The following is an 18330-nucleotide window of genomic DNA, read 5'->3' as shown; positions in this document are numbered from 1 at the left end:
TACTTCCAGCGGTGTGTCTTTGGATGAACACCACTATATTCTTATTTGTTCTTCATTTAGGCTATATCTGTATACTGTAATACTGGTTTTTATTTTAACTATTTTCCAACCCCACGTGTTGTCTTCTATGATTATATAGTACAGTAATTATTTAAAATTTTCTTTAATCATGGTTCTCAAACTTTGAATTCAAAACCTGCAAATAAAAACCGCAGTATAAAGTCGCAGTAAAATATTTAAAAAACGTTTTAGTACAGACGCAAAAAAATGTTATACGATTAAAACTGAATATTATCAAATCAATTCAATATCAATAAACTAATAGCTTCTTTTCTGCAATTAACTTAATATGCAAATTTGATTCTCCCTCGAAATATTATAAATTAATAGGATACATTATTAATAACAGCAATAAATAACAAAAAGGATAATATTATTTTATAATTATTATGTCAATTGATATTTGATAAATGTTAAATTCGTATTTACTTTAACGCATGTGACACAATCGCATAATTATTATTTGGTATTAAATATGAGATAATTATTTTGAATCATTACATTAATGGATCATAGCAATTAGCTAAACAAATGTACAATTTTAACATGGATCAATGAATATCTATTGTATAAATAAAGAAAACTCGTTGACTAAAAAAAAAATACTTTGTGAAGAACGAGAACAGTACAAGAAGATGTATTAATAACACAATGATTTGAATACAGTTTTGATTTAGGTAACCTGCGATGAGTATACTGATTACAAGAATACAGCTGTTACTCTCATTATATAATAATAATAATAATTGCTTACTATCCGGATGAGTCGAACAAAGGGCCGTTGACATATATTATTTTATAATAACCAATAGATAGGTCATAAGCTTGTATACGGTGGGGGGAGACTATTGTGAGAATTTTTACTTCAAAAAATGATGTTCCTTTCATAAAAAAAACTGAATTAAATTGAAGACTCGTCCGGATTATGAAACGATGAGTCATTGCATTTACGAATTTATACATAATATAAAACCTGGTATTGTACTATTGTATAATGCATTACAATTATGTTAATAATATATTTTAATATTGCGTATTATAACATACACGCGGCCCAGTGGCGTATATAGGGGGGAGGCCCCCTAGGCCAGAGCCCATAGTGAAATTGCAGGTTCAATTAAAGCATTTCATGTATATTTACACTGTTTACAGTTTTTCACTATGATTTTGTTAGCCGGTTGATTAAAATCATTTTTGAGTAATCTACAAGAAAATGTTAGATATATTGACGAGACTTGCTTTAATGACTTATTGACTTTGATGTTAAATTCATAGTAAGATAACATTAAAATATACAAACGACACTGTCAATATTTTTAAAAAAAGAAACAAAAAATTAATTTTACATAATAATTATAAAATTGAATTGCGCAATTTTTATTTGAACTGTATAATACGTCATAATTCTTAATTATATAACAGCTGCTCCCTTAAAAATGTATAATTATGGCTATGCTGCTTGACTAGTGATAATTGATAAATCGGCCCATAGTGAAAATAATTCGTATATACGCCACTGACGCGGCCTATATAATATACCTGTATATATCTGCAATATATATTTAAGGTTCTACATGTACCGGGTGATCCATTTAACGTTTTATTAGTTTTAACACATTGTTTCAAAATCCATTAACTTTTCTGGAAATAATTACATAATATCATTTTAAGAGGACGCTATACCCGCATGTGTTGTCTCCGTCTTACAAGAGCGTAACATATCAAATTTTACGTTCAGCAAATCACGTTTAGCTCAGTTAGCTTAAAAATTAGAGTGAATTGACCTCTTATTAAAATTAAAGGTAAGATTATTACGAAGGGCTTCTCATGAGCTTTTTATTATATTTTAATTTTAAAAAGATTTAGAAATATTTTAAGTTCTACAAACAATTTACAATTTTTAAATACTCATAACTCTCTTTAAAATTAAAATATAATAAAAAGCCCATGAGAAGCCCTTCGTAATAATCTTACCTTTAATTTTAATAAGAGATCAATTCACTCTAATTTTTAAGCTAACTGAGCTACCATGATATACCATGCACTCTTTTTTCACAAACTCCTTCGCCGGTGTCTGCAGTTGTACACAACTTGAACAGAGATTAGAGTCCCGCACAAAATCCAATATTTTACAATAACAATAACAATAATAAAACGAAAACGAAAACACACCTTCCTGCAGCTGCAGTTGTGTAAAACCTATACGCACTTGCCTAAATTATTTATGGACAGATTAGCGTCTTCGCGGTGCCCGAGCTCGTGTAATAATAATAAAATATACCAACAACAACAACAACAACATAAACGACGATCGTTTTCGAGTAAAAAATGTGTAAAGTATAATGTTCATAATGTTCATATACATGCACATAAGCACAATAGACAAATGGTCGGTGAGCAAAATCCACGTCGTCGGAATATCGTTTTCACCGTGCCATTGGGCCTCAGACGGCAGTGGAGGTGAGCAGTAGGAATGGCGACTTGGGTGACCATATTTTTCACGGCGTATGCGCGTAAAAATTGTAGAAAACAGAATAAACGATTGTAAATAAAAGTGTAATATCGCTATGCGGTATATGTACTGTACGTAATATTATTGTATATTGTCGTACATATGCGGCAAATGTTTAATATTTTTATTATTGCGTAAGGTGTGCAGCATTTACCCACAGGGTCGCATTCAGACGATTCGCGTGATAGAAATACCCCACGGAAGTGATTACGTTGGGTTTCGGCGCTATCGCACGCACACAATTTCAAAAGACCCTGTACAACACTATTATAATATCGTGTGTTCGTGGGCGGTCTGTGACCCAATTATTAAAATTTAAAAAAAAAACCAGTGGCAATGCGCACGTATTTTAACACAACATAATAATAATATATACGAATAAGTGCTCGTATACGCATATATATATATATATATATAGGGGACGACCACGATAACGGCGCCAGCGATAATAATTATTTTACGACGTTTTATAATTATTTATACACACTCGGTGGGTACACGTCGCAAGGCCGACCGACTGATGGACGGCCGCGGCCGCGGTGCACCCGCATCGAGTCCAGACCAGTTGCAGCGTTGTGTAGTGCGGCGGAGTGTATATGGCGAAGAGTGTCGTAGCACGACGACGACGACGACGACGACGACGACCGCGACTGTGGTATAATATCGTTGAACGCGAACCATAACCGTCCGCCGGCCGGGTACATACGTCATTATATACCGGGGTAACCAGGTCGCGCGAGCACAATTATACAAGTCGGACGAACAGCCGGCGACCCGCAGGTAGAACAATATATTATTATTATAATCGAAATAATAATAATATAGGAGGACTGCGGTATGTGCCACGCGCTGCTGTTGTTCATGGGCAACGCGATTTCCGGTGGTGGCGGCGGCGGCGGCGGCGGCGTCGGAGGCGGCCGAAAAGCGACCGAGTCGACCCGCAGTGACGTATCCGACCTGAAGATGACCACCACCTCCACCGCCGGCGCCGCCACCGCCGCCGCCGTGAGCGAACTGACCCGAGACGTGGAGCGCCTCAAAGCGGCCATGGACGAAAAGGACAGGACCGTCGAACAGCTGGCCAGGGCCGTCGAAGACATACGCGTGAGTCTGATATCGTAACAATATTATACCTCCGATCGTGCACCGGGTTTCCGTGCTACTGCCACGCGAACCCACCACCCACCCAGCTGCTGCAGTGGTATGCCCGACGTGATGACGATTGCTGCGTCGATCTGCATACAAATATTTGATCTCCGCGGTGCGATCGCCTGTGCAGCTTATATTTTATTGAACGCGACAAACATTATCTAGATCATCGTTTGTGTACGTCTATAGTATACTCATCGTACTGGATTCGTAAATTTGCACTCGAGGTGGGCCGCGATCATATCTGAGATTGACCATAAGCTAATAAACTGTTTTGGATAGGCCATGAAGACATTTTTATTCAAACCACAAATTGGAGAACGCGGTCTTGATTGTCTTAATATCTAATCCGCCGATGAATATAAAACGCATTTATTTTTAGAACGGCCATTATGGTTAATGTGGGTAGTGGGTACTTGCGTTGTGTACGCCACACTTTACATGAATGGCGCACGTTTCGAGTAGGAACTAAAATCGATTGGCAAGGCAGTTTTCTTTTATTTCGTTTGATTATAAAAAATATTGTCAAAACACGAATAATATTTTATACGCACGCGAGTAGTAAATAAGAACGATTATTATACACAATACACATGCTGACCTCGTATAAACTAAAACGCAGAGAGCCACTTTTCCTATAAGAAAAGTATTTTTATATGTTAATCATAATACTGTATACTTCTGACTCGGGGTACACTGCAGCTAACACTGCGCAGGCTTTAATTATTTCTCTTTTCAGGTGTGGGACTAGTGGTGTTTTGGCTCATTGAAGCACCGTGTGTATGTTACGTACCCACAGGCTATCATATACAGATATAATAGTACAATACCGAGTCTTGTCAATCACGAATATGTGAATATAAAATAATTGTTATAAAATCGAAAATACGGTGTAATGATTAAAATATAATAACATAATATAGTGTATATACCTACTATATACAGTTTATCCACGCATGTACAATTATCGGCGAACAGTATTGTATTTTTATTTATTATAATATGATGTTGCAGTGTCTTATCCACTTGTATGACGTATATCTTGTACATATACACCCGGTTGCCACTTTAATGTTTAGTAATGATTAGTGGTATATGAGTATGTGACACAAAAAAGCTTCCTGTACCGGTGCGTATATTATTATCTACTGCTGCAGCTATTGACCTACTTGGGCATAAAGCCTCCGATTATCACCGAGTTGGGTGCCGGGAGATAATGAGATCCCATAACGTGTTAAAAATGTATGCGACAGCGTCTGACGTCGGTGGCGTCGAAAACAGTGGGTGAGCTATATGGGACAGCTTGCCGTTTCCATCCCGTTATATTATTGTTATACAAGTGTCGTGTGTATGGTAGGGGGAGGGGAATTATCTCCCCCAACCGAAATTACGAAAGAAACCACGATGCTATACGCACACAAAACGAAATAAATTTGAACTGTGGGTCATATAATATGTTATCAGCTGCACAAAAGTTAATCGAGTTGCATAATAATATTATGTGTTATCTACATTCTACGTGACTTGGGTGATGTCTGGGATAATTACGTATAGGTAGATTTATTTAAAGTATAGAAAATACTAAAATAGTGACGTATTAGAGAGCCACGTTACTATCCACAATTCACTCGCAAAATAAGTGGACGGCCTCTACAGAGCAAACGCTGGTATGAAGTACAGTGGCGATGAATGTTTTATTGAGGCAATTGCCTCAAATCTTAAACGAAAAGGCGAATAAAATACATTTTGAAATATAAAAAATATATGTAATAACGCAAAAATAAAATAAATATAAATAAGGCATCTGTCTATAATTATATTATTAAAATCTGATGTTAAATTTAAGTATCTGTATGATTCTCTACACTTATATGTGCTAGAGAATAAAACCAAATGCAAATATTAGAATTATCTTCCTACAGGTGTTTGGAGGGATTTCGAAGTCGTGTATTCGAGAATTTGATCAAATACACCGCACAATTTAAGTGTATGTGATAAGTGCATATAACGTAATATAATGCAGTCAATAATAATATATTTTATATTAAATGTCTTACCTGACTCGCAGCTGTCTCTGAGTTATGCTGTAGAAGTTTTAGGCGACACAAATTAATCACTCAAAATACTCGAATTAAAATAATACAACACACTGATTATTGCCCGTTTTAAGGAGTTTCGGTATAGAGAGTAGGTATAGATTCGTTGTAGAGGTTGTTACTTGTTACTGTGTTAGATGGTGCGCATTCACTTTTTAAGGGACAACACGGTCATGCTGACCAGAGAATGGTAGGCGACTTCATCAAAGGATTATATTGCGCATCCAAGAGGTAGATTTTTCTTCTGTGACAAAGACCTTTTTTTTACCATACCCTTTTCTCTGGCGGCATCTAAGAAAGCTACGCGCTCTACGCTTTACCATTATCTGTGACTACGGTTTTAGTGGGGACTAGGAGATTTCTGATTTCTACGTGCAACAGTCTGGTCATTTATTATGTTACATTTTATTTAATTGCCATAATGATGTGTGAGCACCATGTAGTAATTATGTAGGCTAGTATACGGACTGCCTCTGTCTATATTAGTGTCGTGGCAGTATCATCGTAAATTATTAAAATTAGTGGGTACTTATCATACATTCATGTTTATTTGGATTTTGTTTGAGTAGAACATGCTCGAGAACGCGGCATCAAATCAATTTATATTGCCATCGCCGCAAGCGCCGCCGCACCGGCTGGACAAAAAGAAAGGGGTGTCGGGAGAATGTTCGACTTCGACGGAAGCCCCGATGCCGATTCTCAAACAGTCCAAACCCATCAAGTACGATGACGTTGTTATTTTTAATTTCTTATCATAACAAAGAATAATATTATTTTATTTACCTATACACACGCGGTCACGTTTCGTACCGGATGCTGATTTCAGGACCAAGCATCTGATCAAACAGGCGCTGTGCAAGAATCAGTTTCTGAAAAACCTCAACACCAATCAGATTTCCGAGATTGTGGACGTCATGTACACGAAAGACTTCGAAGCTGGGTCATACGTCATCAGGAAAGGCGATCCCGGTACGGATAGCGTTCATACAATTTGTACATTTGTTTAACGAGAAAACTTCAAATTGTTTTTGGACTTGTATCGTTTTTGAAACGGTTAAAAATAAAGTTTAAACGCCATAATTATAATACTGCAGGGTGTTGTTTGTACGTGGCCGACGAAGGAAAGCTCGACGTCATTCAGAGCGGACGGGTGGTCGATTCCATCGGACCTGGCGAAGTGTTCGGCGAGATGGCCATACTCTATAACTGTCCGCGTACCGCGTCGGTGAGAGGTTAGTGAGTAGGCGACGTTCACGACTTATCCGAAACGATTATATTTTAATATTACACGTATTTTGCGGTTTTTAACTTCTATGATTTCTATGCTTATGTATTTGTTTCTAGCCGTCCAAGATGTCAAGGTGTGGACTTTGGAAAGAGTGGCATACCAACAAATCATGAAGACTTCTGCTATGAGGCGGTTTGACGAACGAGTGGGGTTTTTGAAAAGCGTACCGTTAATGAAGGATCTTAATGAAGAGTTTTTATCGAAAATTGCTGACGTCTTGAAAGAGGTACGTCACTCAATGATGAAAATCATATTATAAGAAGTCAATATTTGTTTTAATGGACCTCAATACGTCATATCCTAGTAATACATTTTGTTAACTAATTAATATAAATTTTTAAATCTTAAATGTATACAACATGATTATTTTTTCAATTCTATGAGTCGTTTCCAAAAAAAATATTATATAATAATAAATTACTTAGGAACCCATTTGCATACCTAGCGAAAACTATTTTAAGTAACAAGTATAATATATAGAAGGTATTATATTGGTATATATATATACACACACACAGATAAAAACAAACTTCGAGATTTACTCATGCCTTAACAAAAGGTCGGAACCCTAACGACCTTTTAGCGTATAACTTGTACAATGCACACTGAAATTTATGTCAGACTCAACGCATTTGACATTTTTGAAAGTTTTCAAAACGAGTTTAATACATATATATATATAGCAGGAAGGTACCCAGGAATTCGTGTAATAACACATGCTGGACATTGAATACTCACTTAATTAACGACCGTAATTTTCTCATAAACCTGAAACCATTTCTGCAGGAATTTTATCCGGAAGGGCACTACATCATAAAACAGGACACTCTGGGTGATAAGTTCTACATACTGAGCGAAGGGCGAGTGAAAGTCACGAAGACCAATAAAGGTTAGTCCGTTACGTCACTTAAAGTGTTGTATTATAAACATTTTATAAATTAATATTAATCGAATACATGGACACTAATACAAGATAAACTCTACTTAAACACGCCGTAAATATTATATGTAACCACAGTGCCAATACGGTCTGTGGACTGTGGCCTAAATGCCTTTAATAAAGTTAAAAGTAATTCAAGATTTGTTTTGTGGGGATTGGGGTGGTTGTCCTCCTTAACCACAATAACCGAATTACTCGTTTAATTTCCCCACAAGACATATAATATCGTTGTAATTATAAATCGATATTACATTCGTACTATAAATGAAAAAAACATAAATTATTTATCAAGAGGGTTCATGGTTCTATTCGAAAATATCCGATTCTAATGCCGGTCCTTATATCTGCAGTTCAGGTTCATTACAATAAATAAGCACCGTTACAGGTGTGGGTATCGATATAATTACAAATAGGTACGTTATAACTTCTATTGTGTACCAGTTCACTCAGCAAAAAGTCCAAGACAAAATTAAGAGTAATAATTTTCAGGTGAAGACGAAGAAGAAGAATTCGGAATATTGGAACAAGGAGAGTTTTTCGGGGAAGTGGCGCTGTTAAAAAAAGACAAGAGAACTGCTAACGTTGTAGCCATGCATCCGGGAGCTGAATGTCTCACGCTGGACAGAGAGTTAATAGACTTATCTTTTTTTAAACTAAAAATATGATTGATTATTTCTATTATTATAACTGCACTTTGGGTCTTTACGTTTTTATAGATTGTAATAACGATTTGACGGCTTACAGAGAAATAATAAAATAATATATTATATAACAATATATTCACTATGCATTACAATTTATAAAAACCTATAAAAATATGTATAGAAAATAACAAAATAAGTTTTCTGTGTGAATAGGCCTTTTGTGCATTTCATCGGCAATCTGGAGGAACTAAAAAACAAAAAGTACACAGAACTTCCGCGAAAGCCCTCAGTCCAGTCACCGGTAGAAATCAAGACGAGTAAGTACTAATTAGTTATTATTGTTCTTTAATACTTCAGATATATGTAACGATATGCGTATGCAAGTATACAAATCACTGCAGTTGCATAAAAATCTAAAATACATTGATTATTGATGACCTATAATTATTGATAAAAAAATTAGGAAACCTATAGACCATCATGATAAAAAAAAAACTTAAAATTGTGTTATTATTTCTTTTTCAAATATTGTAATATGCAGTGTTATAAATATTTTTAAACTACCTTCGATACATTTAATATTAAAACATTTTTTTTTAAACTAAAAATCACCAACATCGACTAAGAAAATATAAGTGCAATATTTCTATCTCTGAGTATATAGGTAGTAGGTACTTAATATAAACTCCGTTTTGCAGAAACATTTTACCCGGAGCTGTTCCGCGTGGAGCTGACCGATTTCGAGACGGTCGCCACCATCGGCGTCGGCGGCTTCGGTAGGGTCGATTTAGTGTGTCTGAAACTAGACAAAAACCGATCTTACGCGATGAAGAAACTGAAAAAACAACATATCGTGGACATGCAGCAACAGGAGCACGTGTACAACGAGAAAACCATTTTGGAGTCATGTACGAGCCCGTTTATCGGCAAGTGAGTATATTAATGTACTAATGTGCAATGCATTAAAATAGTATGTTTTTTATTGTATTAACACGTCCTACATCTGAAACGTTATAAATGTAGATGCGATTGTGTATTTTTGGATTTTCGTCAGAAATCTTTACAGATTATTTTTATAATTTCAAGCAAATGACAATAATATGTTTTGCGCATTTCGATAAAATTTGATATGTATAGCTTTTGCATAATGAAGTGGAATTTAATTATATAGGTAGGTACCTACTGTTTTCAGAGCCTAATGTAGATGTAAAATAATATTTCGTTGAGTATAGAAAATGCTAATCGAACAACTTACTATGCTACAGACCTAACAATTTTCAATAAACTTTCATTAACTACCTATATATTATATCACGTTTTGAACATTGCGCAAGAAGTGAACTTTCTTGTTAATAATCTTGTAGAGCAGTTTTCGAAATTTCTTTACCTATACAACTGTAATTTATTTAATGATGGCATTAATATGTCGATCGTTTTCCTTAGACTTTACCAGACGTACAAGGACAACAGATACGTATACATGCTGATGGAGGCTTGTCTGGGCGGCGAAGTGTGGACGCTCCTCCGGGACCGGAGGTGTTTCGACGACAACGCCGCGTGTTTCGTGATCGCGTGCGTTGTAGAGGCACTGGACTATTTGCACGGAGCCGACGTCGTCTACAGAGACCTGAAGCCGGAAAACCTGTTGCTCGACCAGCAGGGTTTTGTGAAACTGGTCGGTTTTGAAATCAAATATATAATTTTACTATTTACCACTAAGTCGCACTAACTCGGTAACGTGCATGGGGCTTAAGGGAGGTTCACGATCACCGTGCCCAGTAAATTCCGAAATAATATTTGAATCTAACAAACAAAAATAATAAATATAGCTACTAATATAATATTGATAGTATCGCCAATATTATCTAACCAGTGAACAGACTAAGCAGTATGTAGTCACACTGCCAACAGTTTAATATATTCAACTTCACGGGGTTAGAATTACGTTTTTTACAACCACATTTTGGTAAGCCAAGAAAAGTAAAAAGTATTTACACGACACGAACCGATATGACGAGTTGTGAACCTCTCCTCTCTTCAAAGTACTTATTTTATATTAAGTACCTACTTATGAGGCACTATTCCATAACTATATTTCCATGTAGCGACACGTCGTGTGACATTTTTCGTAGTTTTGGTAATCTGGATTTGGTACATTATTATGATAATGGTTACGGTTATTTTACACGAGATATTGGTAAACGCTGTAAACGTCGTTTGTGTTGGAATATTTCAAATTCGCGGTAACCTGTCATATCACCTGGTCGATAAAATTAATTAGGAAGTACCTACCAATTCAGCATTTCACACGGCAGAGGTTTTTGGCATTCACAGCTACGTCGTGTCACGTCGTGTTGATCAAATCGCATTGTGATTGGGCATTAATTTTTTAGTATCATGTATTGTAACCAAGTTCCAACCGAGTTTACCAAGAATTGAATACAGCTCAACTTTCAAACCCCATTGGTTACTAGTTATAACCATATAGTTACCACGCCCACGCACGACAAGACACGAGACGTAGCTGTGAATCCGCCTTAATAGCGCTCCTGTCACCATATTCCGTAAGATCTGTGTGGTTACTGGTTTAACTGTTAACCGTGTATAAACATAATACAGTATACCAATTATTCAACTACATCATCTTGTGATTAAGTGACTATTAATGACCTAATGAATTCGTTGTACCTAAACAATATCATTGTGAAAAATTCTGAGCCACGTTATAATATAGTAATACGTTTATAAGTGAAAATGTAAAGGAGGAAAAATGTATGTGACAAAATAATATATTTTTCTCCCTTCCTGGTCTACCTTCGTAAATTATAGAAGTTAGTACATCACTTTCTCCCAAGTCATAGTAATTATGATAATATATTGGACATGCATCAATTACGCCGATCGCGATCTTCGGCATCCGGTGGTAATAAGTTGGTGTTCGTCAGTACCTATATTAAGTAAGTTCGTACTGATCGACTTCAAAGTATATAAATTAAAACATCTGAGTCTAATTACTCCAGTATTAAAAATAAAAGATTAAAATGGGTAATTCTGAACGTAAAGTGTTCTACATGTGTGCATTAGTTAAGGGCGTCTAAAGCGGTAACTACAAATGTGGTTACGGCATTCTATTAAGAAATATTTATGCTATAATAAACTAATATAGGATGCAATAACCGATAGGTATGTTTTCGTAAACAAATTGGTGGTATCGAATTCCTGCAGAAAGTCCTGCCCGCCTGTGTTATTTCTGTCTTACAAACGTATGACAAAGCAAATTTGTGTTCAGCAGTTCTAATTTTGTATTTCTAGCTTTAAAGAATACAGAGTGAATTGACTTATTATCAAACTTAATGGTAAGAACATTTGATCTGTCTAAAACATGGGTGTTTTTTACGATACTTAAATTCTCAAGCAAGTTATGAGCATGTAAAATACCCGCGAGAATCAAAGATAATATATTCTTATAATCTTATCATTAAGTTTGAAAATATAGGTCAATTCACTATATTATAATTACATCACAATTACAGAATTGGAACAACTGCTGAACACAAATGTTGGTATGTTCTACGTTTGTAAGACGGAGATACACATATAATGGAATCTTCTTGATATTTTTATTTGCAACGGCGAGTAATACTAATTATATTTTTTTTTTATTAGTCCAAACGAGACCCCCTCATGTAATTATTAATATTTATTATATGCACAATTTAATTAAGAATTTTCTCTTTCGTCGGTAGGTGGATTTCGGCTTTGCAAAAAGGCTACAACCGCGAGGCAAGAAGACATGGACGTTCTGTGGTACGCCCGAGTACGTGGCCCCGGAAGTTGTACTGAACAAAGGCCACGACCGGGCAGTAGACTTTTGGGCTCTGGGAATACTAGTGTACGAGCTCCTGGCCGGAATGTAAGTACGACTTGTCCACGCGTTACAACATGCCTATAGATAGGTAACTGTAAACTTTAAAGACTATAACCAAACCGACAAGAATCACGGTAAAGGTATACCGGAACAAGACCCTATATTAAATTGTTTTTAAAAAACCTATATTTAAATGTGGTTGGTTTTTAGGGTTTTTTTGTTTGGTTTGTTTTAATAATTACCTACAATTAGAGTTTTTTTAAATTGACAGTTACTTGCATCCGGGGATATAATTTTAAATTGTATACAAATGTAAACAAATATTCACTGTAATAATAGTGATTTATCATTACTAAGTGAGCTCTGAAAATATTAAAATGACGTGTAACCCTAAACGCTAATCATCTACAAAAACAATGATAAAAAAAATGTAAATTGAAAGAGTAACTTATAAAAAATATGAAACGGACGGATGACGGAAAAACACCGATAAAAATATAACAGGTACTAACTAAAGAGCCAACATAAAAACATGGTAGGATATGGGATATGATTAGATTAGAAAATCACATAAGTGTATAGGTATGATCTAAGTCAGGCATCAGCAACCCTCAAAACTATTTTCCCTCCAAATATTCATCACAGCATTTAAAATTTTTATTTTATACCTTAAATCGAAATAAATAAAATCGAATCGTAACTATTTAACTTTTACGGATATAAGGTATGATCTTATCTCACATTGTTCTCAACTATTATGCTAATATGTTAAAGAAATTAAAAGTTTTGCTAAAAAATGATTACTGCTTTGGGTAGCACTTATCTATTGTGAGCAGACATTTTCAATGCCTAGTTAAATATCGAAAAATCAATACTATTCACGATTAAGCGACAAACATTTGAACGCAGTTTAAAGAATACCAAGTTCCAATATGAAAGCAGATATAAATGAATTAGGGAGAAAAATTCAACATCAAAAATCACATTAGAATCTAGGAACTATTTATTTAAAAATATTTAAATCCTTTTGCACTCAAGAATTGATTAACAGACATTTTTTTAAATTTTAAAATTTTCTCTACGTGTAATGTGAAACTTATAATATGAATGTAGATATCCATAAAATATATTATACTAGTATTTTATGCTAAAATTGTATTTTTAATAACGTTTATTTTAATTTTGTTGCGGCAATCAATGAAAATCTGATAAAAATATGGCCCACGTTAAGTAAAAAGGTTTCCGACCCCTGATTTAACTGAAATTGTTTGATTATACATAGAACAACTTCACAAAAGAAGCAACTTACATAGGTGACCTTTTTTTATTATTAGTTAATTTATATTAGTTAAACAAGTATCTACACTATTTACGGTCTAGGCGTCTTGGAAGATTACCAGAAATCTCATTAGTTGATAAGCTATAGATCAAGGGGTAAGAGTAAAAGCGGATGATTAAAGTTTAATTATATTTTTACATGATGGAAAAATAAATTATTAAATCTGTAATTTTATAAAATATGAAATATTTCAAAAAAAAATTATAAATAAATGCCAAAAAAATATCGGTCACGAGACAGAACAAAAATGTATAATCACTAATTTTTTGGATCACAATGCAAAATTTCACCTTAGTTTGCTTCTTATATTTATTGGTATATTATTTTAATTTAATATTAAAATGTTGGTAAATGTTTCCTTTAGGTACAGTATCCAATTATTTCAAACTTTACCCGTAACATACATCAATTTCACATATTATTATAATAAATATTTTGGAGATTCTCAGATAAGAAGAACCTTTTATTATGCATTTATGTTTTATTTAAAATGTATAACATTTTAAAATTATAGAGAACTGTTTCTATCACTTATATAATATTATTATTGCATTAGTTGAATATTTTTAATTTTTTAATTTTTAGTGCTAGAAAAATACAACTTCCTACCTCCCCATCTATTCACGCCACTGATGTATTTTCATAGGCTTAGGTTGTTGAAGTATAATGTATACAATATAATGTTTTTCGTCGGTTTATAGACCTCCGTTTAGCGGGAAAGATCCAATGGACATCTACAACGCGATATTGAAAGGCATCGGCGCTGTCAACTTCCCGAGACAAATGAACAAAATGACTCAAGGTCTCGTGAAACAGCTGTGTAGAGGCGATCCAACGGAAAGGATAGGCTATCAAAAGGGTGGCATACAAGACATCAGACGACATGAGTAAGTGGATTCTTTAGAATTGATGAATTAGATTGTTGCTTTCGTTTTAAATCTACCTTGGAAAAAAGTATGAGTAGAAAACGAGGAAGAAAAACCCCCAAAAAATCTAACAGAAAAAAAGTCCCAACAAATTTAAATATAAATATGTATACATAATATATTGTGTCGTAGGTTATAATTTATAATTATATATTGTTTTATATTGAGTCATTAGGTATTTAATGAGTAATGACATATATAATATAGAACCTACACTCAAAAAACATCAGCCTTTGGTCAATATACTACATTTATACAAAAATTACACAACTATAAAAATAGAAAATACAATAAGTCAATACAAAACAGGTGGTAGTATCTATAATATTAGTTTGTTGCTCAAGTTTAATACAAGAGGACTGCATACACACCAATGGACCTACTATTTTGTTTTACTATTCATCTTAGTAACATCAGTCATTAGGCCATTAGTTATTAACTTATTATTATTATCTGCTATCTATATTATATACTATTAAGTATTATTGTATATGCTTTTTCGAATTAAAATCAACGAAATAATTTTAAAATACAAAATAGTACAATTTTATGGCACTAGCATAGACTTTTATATTCGTGGGCTTTTTTTCGGTGATGTAGTGTTTATTTTTTTGGACTTTTTTCGGTTAGATTTTTTTCTGGACTTTTTTCCGCCTTCAATGGGTGGCGGTAGGTAGGTTCTAAGAACACTGACAAGAATTTGCCTCCCGCTTGGCCGCAAATATATTTTTATTCTTATAAATTCACCCACAGATGGTTCAAAGGTTTCGACTGGACCGGTTTGAGGAACAAGAGCATAATTCCACCCATCGTACCCCACGTAAGTCTGCTGCTGCAGCGATGGTCAAACACCATATGGCTAAGTGGCTCACGTATCCGATACATATCTTACATTGTTTACTAATTTACGATGGTCTTTTTTCGTGTTTTTTTTTCGTGATACAGATCAACAATCCGCTGGATTCATCGAATTTCGATATTTATCCCGAGGACGGGGACGTGCCACCAGACGAATCGTCGGGCTGGGACGCGGAATTTTGAAGCGGTCGGCCACAGTTTGATCCTCCGCCAAATCTATCACTGACCGCTGCAGGACTGTACATAATATTATCATTGTTAATACTACTACTATTATAATAATAATTATTGAAATTGAAAATGTGACACTAAGTATTCATAGACTAGGGTCTAGATTTTGTTGTGGAAACCAACACTTTTCACATTTTCCTAGGATGAAAAGAAACAATATATATTATTTCGTATGTAACGCTCACACACAATGTAAAACATAATATCATTTTAACTTCACTATTTATTGTGTATTTTTTTAAGATTTTATTTTTACTTATCATAAGACAGTCGAGTTCCCAATTGTCTTCCAAACAATAAATAATTTATCAACAAAATACATACGAGTATACTAGCAGGATACTACACAATAATTACAATATTATTTTTTTATCTTTATGTATAAATATATATTATATAATATATATAAATAATTTAGAATTTCATTATGCACGAATAAATTAATTAAATAAAATTTAGTACTTAATCTTTGTATACAAATGAAAAATTGACAAGAAAGAAAACAAAAATGAATTAAATTAAATAAATCCTAAGGTATAAATAATAACAACAAATTAGATGTAAAAAAAGGTCACGAACCAGTTGTAGAATGTAAACAACGCAAATACAATATTTAGGCAAATACATATAGGTCTAATTTTAAAAAAAGAAAAGAAAAATGACTTAACCATTTTTTAAATCAAGTAGTCACTTGATACAAACATAATAAAGCAGTTAAGCTTGGTTAGAATATAGTTAAATAGTTTTCTACAAAAATAAAGAAAAGAAAAAACAATCAGCATTAATTTTTTTTTAAATCTTGTGCATTAGCAAAAAAAAGTTTAATTTATGAGTAATAATAGCTCATAATATTAGCTTACATTTTTGTTATGCAATCCTAATAAACAGACATAAATTACCTAATTACTTGATAGCCCATTTGTTACAGAATGTTCTCGTCAACTACTTCAGACACATCACTGTCGTAACTATTTGAAGCAGCTTTACCTATGAAAAATATTCAAAATAATTTTCTGTGCTTTAAAAAATAAATTTTATATTAAGTTTACTTTTATCAGTTTTGTCAGATTGCTCAGTTGGGCTTGGTGGAGGTGTGTTTACTTTAAATGATACTCCATTGGATGTCTTTGAATCATACTCTTTAACTTCAGCAGCATATTTATCATCTGTTAAGCATTAATAAATGTTAACATGTAAAGAAAAATAATATCAATAAATCATTCAACAACTTACCCAGAATTTTAGGTTTAACCACAACATTATCAACTACCATCTGTTTGCTAAGAGCATTTATTAACTCCTCGTCAACATTTATGGGTTGATTAATATTATTTGATTCTACTTGTTTGACCTTCTAATAACAAAATATTTTTATCAGTTAATACAAAAAACAAACAATTAATATTAAATACCTTATGAGTAGAAGTAGAAGTTTTTCGACCAAGTGATCCATCTCTGGATGGCCCTAATTCCTCTTTTAGAGAATCAAACCCAGACTGATCTAATTGTACTTTCGCTACTGCTTTCTCCATGTCATCAGTTACAATCTCAATATTGTGTATGCACAGATTCACTATATCTTCGCGATTGATTGTTCGCAATGCCTTTTCTAATGAATTCCCAGTGGCTTGCTGTCCAAACGTTTGTAACCACAACCTAAGCATGACCATGGCCTGTCGTTGGGTATTACCAGGATATTCTGATTGGATAATACTGATGTCTGATTGAAGAATCCCTAGTTCAACTGCCAAAGACGGCCAATTATCACCAAGCATGTTTGAAATATCAGACAAACGGATATCTGCCCTACGTATCGTATCAATTTGTTCTGTGAAATAATAATTATATTTAGTATATAATATATTTGTGAAGTAAAAATGCAGTTCAATAACATACCAAAACCATTATCATAACAATTGTAACTTCGATCAAGGCTTAATAAATCTGATTCAGATTTGGTAGTTACATTAACAATATCTTCAGGAATGGTCACATTCAATACACATAAAGGTGTTTGAGCAGGATCACCTCGATTTACTTTGGGCTCACGCATGAACAGAATCCGAGCGACATTAGTATCTTCTAGGTCACGAATGCGAACAGTAAATGGTAGACGATTTTCACGAAAAGCAGTGAAATTTAATTCTAGTTGTTCACCAGTTTTAAATATAGGTACTAGATTGCCAGCAAACTCCACAAATATATTTTTATTTTGTAGCACTTCGACATCTCTGCTTTTGGCTACTTCCACAAAGTGCTCTTGGTTTTCTAATGTTTTTTCTTCTTTATCATCTGTCATACAAAATACTCTAAGACGTGCCTCCATAACATCTGTTCTTTTAGCAAACACTACAAACCTAACAAACAATAATAAAATGGATAAAATAAACAATTAAATGAGTTTGTTGTTATATTATTT

The 18330-nt window shown here is 34.0% G+C and overlaps 2 protein-coding genes across 6 annotated transcripts in view; one reads left to right on the top strand and one right to left on the bottom strand.

Moving 5' to 3' along the window:
- The first annotated feature begins 3409 nt into the window (after window positions 1–3409).
- Window positions 3410–16131, top strand: LOC111028287 (cGMP-dependent protein kinase, isozyme 1-like). Its single transcript, XM_022306875.1, has 14 exons — window positions 3410–3676; window positions 6387–6538; window positions 6644–6786; window positions 6912–7049; window positions 7162–7331; window positions 7892–7994; window positions 8535–8673; window positions 8903–9006; window positions 9388–9619; window positions 10133–10364; window positions 12436–12602; window positions 14598–14783; window positions 15576–15642; window positions 15768–16131. The coding sequence occupies exons 1-14, from the start codon at window positions 3410–3412 to the stop codon at window positions 15861–15863; spliced, it is 2196 nt and encodes a 731-aa protein (XP_022162567.1). The 3' UTR covers window positions 15864–16131.
- Window positions 16132–16174: 43 nt separating this feature from the next.
- LOC111028286 (ankyrin-3-like) overlaps window positions 16175–18330 on the bottom strand; it is a 30839-nt gene continuing 28683 nt past the window's right edge. For 4 of the 5 annotated variants that reach the window (XM_022306869.1, XM_022306872.1, XM_022306873.1 and 1 more), the window contains 5 exons: window positions 17808–18268; window positions 17324–17739; window positions 17145–17265; window positions 16961–17077; window positions 16175–16898 (listed from right to left, as the gene is read on the bottom strand). In XM_022306869.1, coding sequence (XP_022162561.1) covers window positions 16834–16898; window positions 16961–17077; window positions 17145–17265; window positions 17324–17739; window positions 17808–18268 — 1180 coding nt within the window. In that variant the 3' untranslated portion in view covers window positions 16175–16833. The remainder of the gene's footprint in view (window positions 16899–16960; window positions 17078–17144; window positions 17266–17323; window positions 17740–17807; window positions 18269–18330) is intronic. The other variant, XM_022306871.1, reaches the window with a different exon arrangement.

This window comes from Myzus persicae, unplaced genomic scaffold, assembly GCF_001856785.1.
Source record: "Myzus persicae strain clone G006 unplaced genomic scaffold, MPER_G0061.0, whole genome shotgun sequence".
NCBI lineage: Eukaryota > Metazoa > Arthropoda > Insecta > Hemiptera > Aphididae > Myzus > Myzus persicae.
Note: the sequence above shows the minus strand (reverse complement) of the source record. Positions and strands in the feature narration are given on the sequence as shown.